The following is a 9,049-nucleotide window of genomic DNA, read 5'->3' on the forward strand; positions in this document are numbered from 1 at the left end:
ATATAGGGCTACAATGACCCAATTCATCCCTGTATGTTTTCTTTTTTTGAAGTTACATTGACTGAGTTTCCCAAGTAATTTTTTTTTTTTTTAATTCTTCAACCACTATTGTGATAGTTCCCTGAATTGTCGTCTTCCTCAGCATATTTCCTGAACAGCTTTCCCACATTAGTCATACCGATGCCAAAGACAGAGGTATTCTTTAATTTCCAGCTCCTTATATCCTTGTTTATACATGTGCCTTGGTATTGCCAGAAGTGAAATGGTAACAGGCTGGCACAGGATCCCATGGGAATGCCTGAGCCTTTTGATCTCCAATGGCAGAGGGAACTGACTCCTGCACAGGGAAGAAATTGGCTCTTTCCTTACTATTCGTGTAAAGCAGCTTGCCCAAGTCCAATACCATGTGTAAACACTAAGGCACTTGAAAATAGCCACTGCTGCAATGCCTGCTGAGGACCCAGAAGGTTTGGCTGTGCCCCAGAGGCAAAGGCTGAGGTTGTCCTAACGGGTTTGCAGTTTTTGCAGTTGTTCTTGCAGTTCACATGGGTCATGTACAGTGGTTCACAGACAAGGTGTGGGCTATGTATAAGGCTATTGATGTGGTTTATGCCACAGATAATTCCTGACCTTAAAGGGCTTATAGCTGATACTGACAGGTCTTGTAAAAGTTGGTGGGGAGAGGAAGCAAAGAGTATGACTCTCATGTGAACGGAATTTTTCAGAAGATGTCTTCTAGCACATGGGAAAATTCCATCTGTCCCAGGATGAAATATTTTGCCTCACTTCAGCTCTGGTGACTGAGGTGAGGTATATTCTGGAGGCACAACAAGGAACTATTATCCTTTACTAGCCTTCCACGGAGCTCGTTCCCAGGAAGATGATGTAGATGAGAAGAAAAGTTTGACAAATCTTTAGCTTTTTCTCCAGGAGCTGTTGTGAACAGGAACATGTTAATTGTTGAATAATCCACGCAAGAATCCTGAATACATTAGAGGAGGAAAAAATACGTGACCTCCTCCCTCCCTGCATTATCAGAGGGTGATTAATTCATTTAATTATGCGGCTTGCTGCAGGGTGCTGGCAGGGGTCCGATCTGTGGCACAGATGTTCTGCTGAGCATTTAATGGACTTGTGATGCAAGTGTCAGAGTCAGGTGCCTCAGAGTGACTTTTAGATACAGTCAAAGGTAGAAAGAAACTTTCCTGTTGGAGTCTGGATTCCTTAATACATATCAGGGTCACAAAATGAAACAATGCTTCTCTGCCACACGCTAAGGATGTTCTGTCTCCTATTTTTAAGTAATAAAATGTGTAGCAGTGGGTATGGCTCTCTGTCTGTGAGCACTGGAAATGATCTCTCCGCTTGTCAAAGTCAACATAGATTGGGCTGAGGGGAAAGAGGTGCTTTGCTGGACTTTTCTGCAAAGAAAAGATTCTAATTGTTTGGAGGTTGTGACACCCAGCATTAAAAATGCAGAAGAAATTAATGGAATTACATCTTAATTGAAAGAAAAAAAAAAACAAAATACCCCTACAGAGAATGACAAACATGCTGCTTTTGTTCCGCTGTCTCAGTAAACATCAGTAAGCAGATCTGTCAGATGCACAGGCCTTTGAGTGCACAGTCCCATAGTGAGAGGCAGATTATGTGACGGTTGAGACTAGCCAGCAGGTTTGAGTAGTTTGGTACATCTAAATAGGTGCTGACCCTTACGAGACAACAGCCAAATGCTCTGCCTGCAGATCAGCAGCTTGGGAAGAATTATTCTGAATAACACAAGGAGAACACAAAGTAGTTTGTGTTCAGGGTATGATAGTAAGAGGCTGGGAAGCTGCAGCTGGCAACATTCAAGGCTGTGCCTGTGATGATCAAAGGTTTTGACAGGATTAACTGATGTGCTTATCCACTCCCTGTTTCCAAGAAAGTACTCAGCATTTTACAAGCAGGTAGAAAGTTAAAGGCACTTCTCCTGAAGTTAGTACTATATGGGCAACCCCATGCATTTTCTAGGCCTCCATCACCACCTCTCACCTGCTGTTCTTTTGTCTGCTGGAAGAGGCAAGGTATTTTTTTTCTATTCTATAGCTGGGGAAACGTGGTGGAGATTGGGCATGGTGGAGTGGGCAGCTGATGTGACCGAGGACAATGTCAACAGAGTGACAGTGTGCTTATCTTTACCATCTGTGTCCTCAGAAGGCTACTTGGATTGTTGTCTGTACCTAAGCCAAAACATGCCTAGAGCATTTGCTGATGAGCTCAGCTGTCTCTGGATAAGACATGAAAAGATTACCACTTTCCAGTTCTGGATAGCTGGGTCTTACCTAAGCAACAGGAAGGGTTTTAATTCCTGCTTTTGTTTTCACCACATAAGGGGCTAATCAACGCTGAGGCCCCACAGGTATCACCCACTGTTCTGTGTCCCACCAGGGCAAGTCATACCATGGAGTCTAGGCTTCACTTACACTTGCCCTTGTGCCAGGCTGGCAGTGCCGAAGTCACTCTGGACCCTAGACACAGCCTTCATCTTGAGGAAGAGGTGGAGGGAAACAGGAACCCTTCGGAGTTCCAGATGGGTATATGCTACAGTAGAAGAGGTTTCTGTAGTCTGCTTTCCAGGCCTTAGCCCAATAGAGATGGGAAAAGCCCCATTAGGTCCAAGTGAATCTGTCTTTTCAGGCAGATTGTCCTGCATGTCTTTAGGATAAAGTACTGGTTATAATACAAGGCTGCTAGAGAGAGCGTGTACTTTCTGTAATTTTCCCATGCTTGCAACCTAAGCATAGCCAAATTTGAGCCGTAACTAGCCCCAACTCATGTTTTAACTGCAATGCCTTTTTTTTCTTCTCTTTTTGGTCTCTAAAGCCAGCACTAGCCCTACATCAGGCCTTGGGACAGCCGCCATCGTAGGCATTCTCATTGTTATCTTTGTGCTGCTCCTGGTGGCTGTGGATGTCACCTGCTACTTCCTGAACAAGTGTGGCCTGCTGATGTGCATTGCTGTCAACTTATGTGGCAAATCCGGCCCAGGAGCCAAGGGGAAAGACATGGAGGAGGGCAAAGCCGCCTTCTCGTGAGTACTGTCATCACTTACGTTGCTCCTTCTGTTGGTCAGTGTGTCCCCTCAGCAACTCCGAAAAAGAAGCTGTTTTAGGGAGTTCTGGGTTCCTCATCTCTAAGAAACTGGAAGTAATAACTGGAAGGGGAAGTGTCAAAAAGAAGTTATTTGCTGTTTAGGCCAGTCTGTTTCTGTCATTCACTGTTGACCTTTGCAGCACGTCTTTGCAGGAGGATACCTACTGTGAATCGGAATCAATCTCCATTCAATTCCTTTGTTACAGGAAAGATGAGTCCAAGGAGCCTATTGTGGAGGTGCGGACTGAAGAGGAGCGGACCCCCAACCACGATGGGGGAAAACACACAGAGCCCAATGAGACCACCCCGCTGACGGAGCCAGAGTATGTTGGCATTAGTCAGTCTTAGCACAGGGTCAATACATTGCCCTTGGTTGCCTTAATCCCTGATCTTTCATGCCCATGACTTAGGGCAGGAAGACAGGAAGAAAGGTAAAATCTCCACATCCCATTTGTGACATACCAGTGAGGAAATGTCTACTCTCTTCCTCAAAATTCAGTGACTCCTATTTCCATCACTGGAAGGGAAAGGGAAGTAAAGCATTGTTTCTTGAAAGGCCTGTCTCTGCCAGTCCTGTCCAGTGTGTAGATCAGGCACCTGTCCAGGTTTACTGCGAAGGATCCAGAGCAAAAGCAGTCCCCACCCAGCACCGACTCCTGCTTGAGCTCTGCCCTAGCAATGCTGGATGAGTGCTTGAACGCCCCATGGTGAAAGCAGTCCTCTCTACTGATAGCAGCAGAGTAGCTATGCCCTGGATGTTGGGGGAGGCATGCCAAGTCTGATTATTCTGTGAGAGAGCTGAGAGCTACCTATGAGCTTTGTTTATACCAGAGAACTTGTTTGGGGCCTGAATCTATGAATCCATGTTAACTGGGATTGGCAAGGTTTAAGTATTGTCCACTGTCTGTGTTAAGCTCTTTCCTGGACTGTTGCAGTTCTAGTGTTCTCTGAGTACTTCTCCATAGCTTCTGGAGTAGTAATGGGAGGAATTCACTTTAGGAAGCTGGTGAAATGCTTGTTAATATTTGGGTCAGGTTTGGGATTGATGGCACAAGTTGGGTTCCTTTCCTTCAGTAGTCATCACAGTGGCCAGATGGTCAGGCTCTTCCACCCGCACACTGGTCACCTCCTTTGATTAGGTTAGCAGTGAGGCCCACTGGTAAAATGGCTCTGCTGGAAGTCTCTATGAGGTGAGAGCAGAAAGGAGGCTACGTCCGCAAGCAGCACTGAAATGCAGATGCACAGCAGTGAGGAATAGCTGGGATTTATATTGCCCTGATTTTCTTGGCTAGTCTTACCAGAGTTTAAACTCAATTATCCTCTTCTATGAAGGTTTTCTCTCTGTTAATAAGCCTGAAGTTGTGGTCTTAGGCACACTGGCTTTTCATGGAAAAAGCCATTTGTTTTTCTAGCCTCACATCTGTGTACTTGTTAAGGCAACCAGTGCTACATCATGGCTGCTAAAGCCTAATTATGCTGTCAGATATTGTCTTAAAGCAAACCTTATTCCAGCTAACGCAATAGGCTGGAATCTGGTCAAAAGCGCAGAAAACATCACCTCAAAGCTGCATGAATGTATGTGTATGTATATATACGTATGCATTACATGTGTGTGTGAGAAAAAGAATTATATTCTGTGTGGTTTGATAAAGGCAGGTTTGACTTGCAGGCAAAAGGACACGGCCAAGATGAGGGACTGGATTCAGTGGGACCTTGTTGCACGGTGTCAGATGGCACAGGGCTGCAAGTTCAGAGAACTGGTAGAAAGCTTCCTTGTGAGGTTAGGTGGAAGAGGCTGAGAGGAAAGTTAGGCTAAAAGAGAAGAGTCTCTGCAAGTTGATGGGGTTACATTTGGCTAAGACTTGAACCAAAATCTGCGCGAACAAGCCATTCCTGAAGGTTGCGTCCTCTTTGCTCTGTTTTTCTTCCTAGTTATTCTTCAGTCATCCCAGCCAGCCCTTGCTACCCTTAGCGCATTTGACGTCTGAAAGGTTTCTGCCCCTCTGAGTACCTCTCTGTGTTCTGTGTGTGTTGTAACCACATGCCATGCTGATGCTGCACCACCCACTTGCCTTCTCACTCTTGTGCTCTGCTCCCCTTTCCCCTGCTGTCATTTACGGGCTTCATTGTCTCTACCTCTCTTCTACTCCTGTCCTCTTCACAGGCACCCCGCTGATACCGCAGCTACTGTTGAGGACATGCTGCCTTCTGTAACTACGGGCACTGCTAACTCTGACACTATCACTGAGACCTTTGCCACTGCTCAGAACAGCCCCACCAGCGAGACCACTACGCTGACCTCCAGTATTGCCCTGCCAGCCACGGCCATTCCTGACTCAAATTCCATGTCGCCTGGCCAGGCTACTCCAGCCAAAGGGGCAGCCACCTCAGTCTCTTCACCACCGCCCTCCTCCACCCCCAAAGTGGCCCCCCTTGTTGATCTCAGTGATACCCCAAGCTCTACTCCAGCTACTAATAATTTGTCTTCAAGTGTCCTGTCCGGCCAAGGTGCGGTGCTCAGCCTCAGCGCTGTTGCTAACATGGCCGAGACCTCCAAAGTGGCCGCTGGTAACAAGCCAGCTGCTCCAAGCCCTGCAAACCTCACTAGCCCTCCAGGTCCGTCAGAGCCCAAGCAGGAGGTCTCAAGCACCAAGAGCCCTGAAAAGGAAGCTGTGCAGCCCAGTACAGTGAAGAGCCCAACAGAGATAACCAAGAACCCAAGCAATCTGAAGAGCGAGGCTGCTTCAGGCAGCACCACAAACTCCTCCCAGAATGAGGACTTTAAAATGGACGAAGGGACCTTCAAGACACCAGACATTGATCTTGCAAAGGATGTTTTTGCAGCTCTTGGCACTACTACTCCTGCCAGTGTGACTAGCGGGCAAGCTCGTGAGCTTGTTTCTTCCACTGCAGACAGCTCTGTACCTGCTGCACCGGCAAAGACCGAGTATGGCTGCCTTTAATCTTCTGTTGGTTGTGTGCTATGTCTCTTGTGCGCTGGTGCTTGTGCTGTGTTCTTGTTGGGTGTTCTCTTAACTAATCTCATTGTTTCCTTAGCAAACTAACTCACCTGTGAACCAACTAAACAGGGCTTGGCTTTAACGGTCCAGTAGGAAAGCAGGAATAGGCTGTGCCAGGGATGCAGAGAAAAGACAAACCCAAGAATTTATCATAAATGTGTTATTCATTAGACTTTTATGCAGCTTTGCCTGTTGTAGGTTACTCTTTTATGAAAGAGATCAGAAGCAGTTCAGTTTTGTGCAAAGGAAGTGCTGTCCCTAGAGGTGCTGAGTTTCTGCAGTTCAGTGAGCACAGCTACCCAAATTCAATTTCCTGACAGATCAGTGGAGCCCTTCAGAACTTATTTCAGTGTAAGGCGGGGCAGAAGCTAGTGCCACATGAAACTAAAAGCATGGTACTTCTGGATTTGTCCCTAAACTGGCAAAAGGGACAGGCAATGTGATCCTGCCTGAGAGGGGGAGCGGTCATAGCACAGCTGGGTCAGGATAACTTGGCAGTGTGTTGTCATGGTGTATGAGAGGTGAGTCTCCATCCACTGCACCAGGTCTTCTCTTTACGCAGCTGATTTATTCAGAGAGCATCAGCATGCCCCTAGGCAGGACAACCTTAGAGGTCCTTTGGAGCCTTATGCCATCTGGACAGGATCCACTTTCCCCAGCTGAGACAAGTCTGCACCTTCTGTTTGGCAGGAGACACTGAAACTGGGGAGTGAAAATAGCACTAAGTCCTCACCCAAGTAACTGGGGGAGGGTCTCCGGCTGTTGTGCAGATATTGTGCTGTGTTGGTTTGGATGGCAGTTGCTGACAGAACCATGAGCACAGAAGCCTGGAAAACGCTGATTGCGAATGGATAAGCCACCCTTGAGGGGACAAGTGCCTAAGGTCCCTGTTCCTTCTGGCTTCCTATTTGGACACTGTGTGTTGATAGAGGCAGGATGAAATAGGAGTACCTCGTCTTTCCTGCCTGAGCAGAGTCTGTGCTTTATCATGAAAAAGAGTCCTGAAAAAGCAGCTCAGATTTGTTCTGAGATCAGCTCCCAAAACCGAAAGACTGAGTTCACACTGCATCTTTAGTTTTTGCAAATGAAACTGTACTGAGGACACTGGGCTCTGCACTGTCAGCTAGATTGCTGCCAAGAACCTAGCTAGCTGTTCTAGAGCTAGGTTTACAGTTCACTTGGATAAATCTAGGCTATCTGCATCTCCAGGAGAATTACCTCATTCTGGAACCTTTGTATTTAATCCAAAATAAAGCATTGGCCTTGATCGGCAGCTTTGACACTGTGATTGCAATGTGTATTAGCACTCACAGAAGAGCAGTCAGTCAGACACTGTAGGACCAAGAACCAGGCTCTTTTCCAGATCTGAGTGAAAACCCATGCTGTTTTACTGTATTATTTGGGCGCCTTTACATCTTACGGCTCTGGTCTCCCTACCTCCCTGCTGTGCTCCCGTCCTCCCCTAAGTCAGGAGACGTTCCTGATGTGTGAGTGTTCCACAGCACTGCCTTGTGCCCCACACAGCTATGAGCATCTGGCCCTTCCTGGAAAGCCTCGGTGGCACAGCAGATGCACTAGGGCTGGAGGGAACCAGGCAGCCTTGACAGGTGCAGTTGAGCTACTCCCAAGCAGAGAAATCCACGTTCACTTCAGTTCACTGCACCTAAAGCCACGGCCCTATCAAGCTGGGTGCTACAGAGACAAACAGAATAGAGAATTGAGATCTGGTGCTGAGCTGAAAGGAGGTAGGAAATGGTTTGCCCATAGTAAGGAAACATTTCAGCTGAATTGATGCAACTTGGTCTGTGTCATGTAAATGAATTCTTGGTATGGTGGAATGCAGAGCTGTGTTCTTTCTGCCGATCCAACCACCTCCTTCTACCTGTGCTGCTCATCTGCTTCCCTTCGTACAAATCAGTATTGCAACCACAGGCTTAGATTCATCTCACCTGCTCATCAGGGTGAATTAAGATTGCAGTCATCTCAGACTAACTTCATGGCTAATGGGCTGGAACGGGCACTTCTTCAGGGAGGCCAGCAGATATGCCTTGTGTGGCACACTTCATGAGTATGAAGAGAGTGTTGGACAAACGGGCTTCTCTGATTCTTCAGTAAAGTCCCCAAAGACAGGCTGATGAACCTGAGCTTTAGCCTGTGAAGATGATGACCTCCCTTATACTTGTGAAAATGTGTTTGACAAAATTAACTGCTTCTGTGTTTCCCTGCCTGCAACATACTGGGAAGTTCTGGGACTGAGTTCCTGTAATTTTCTCCTAAAATGCCAGTCTGTTTTAATAGGACATTTGGGTGACATAAATGAGTGATGGTAAAACGAAAATTCTCTGCAACTGTGCGAGTTTTCCTTTTGCTCCTTTTTGCACACCGCAACATGCCTCGCGCCTCTGCTACAGCCTGAGACCTCATCCTACTAGTGTGTTAACTTGAGGCAGGAGAAAAATCAAAAAAGATTTCACTAGAGATAAATTAACCTAGGGCGGGGCGTAAGTTTGGTTTTACTTATTTCTGCATCTGGAAATGCTCATTTTGTTCTAGCAAGGTGATATATTTGCTTGTTTCCAGAAACATATTCTTTTCTTATCACTAATTCAGCAACAGACAGTCTGTATTTCTCTGCCTCTAAACTGTGCCATTTTGGTGATTCTTCTTCAGGAAAATCCCAGTAGAAGACAAATCTGAAGTGCAAGCAACAGAAACGAAGACACCTCCAGCAGAAGTCAAGACGGTCCCCAATGAAGCCACACAAACAAATGAAAATGAGAGCAAAGCATGATCAGCAACAGATGAAAACAAATGACAGAACAACTTCACCCAAGCATTTAAAACACAAAACACAACACACATCTCATTCCTCTAGTGTCTGTTGCCTTTTTTAA

General features: G+C 46.4%; 1 protein-coding gene across 1 annotated transcript in view; it reads left to right on the forward strand.

The window, feature by feature from the left end:
- Window positions 1-8,989, forward strand: part of NCAM1 (neural cell adhesion molecule 1) — a gene marked incomplete at its 5' end in the record, with an annotated part of 61,454 nt that extends 52,465 nt beyond the window's left edge. The window contains 4 exons of the mRNA XM_009708796.1: window positions 2,866-3,073; window positions 3,342-3,458; window positions 5,300-6,082; window positions 8,826-8,989. Coding sequence (XP_009707098.1) covers window positions 2,866-3,073; window positions 3,342-3,458; window positions 5,300-6,082; window positions 8,826-8,946 — 1,229 coding nt within the window. The remainder of the gene's footprint in view (window positions 1-2,865; window positions 3,074-3,341; window positions 3,459-5,299; window positions 6,083-8,825) is intronic.
- Between the last annotated feature and the right edge of the window lie 60 nt (window positions 8,990-9,049).

Source organism: Cariama cristata, unplaced genomic scaffold (assembly GCF_000690535.1).
Source record: "Cariama cristata isolate BGI_N322 unplaced genomic scaffold, ASM69053v1 scaffold561, whole genome shotgun sequence".
In the NCBI taxonomy this organism is placed as follows: Eukaryota; Metazoa; Chordata; class Aves; order Cariamiformes; family Cariamidae; genus Cariama; species Cariama cristata.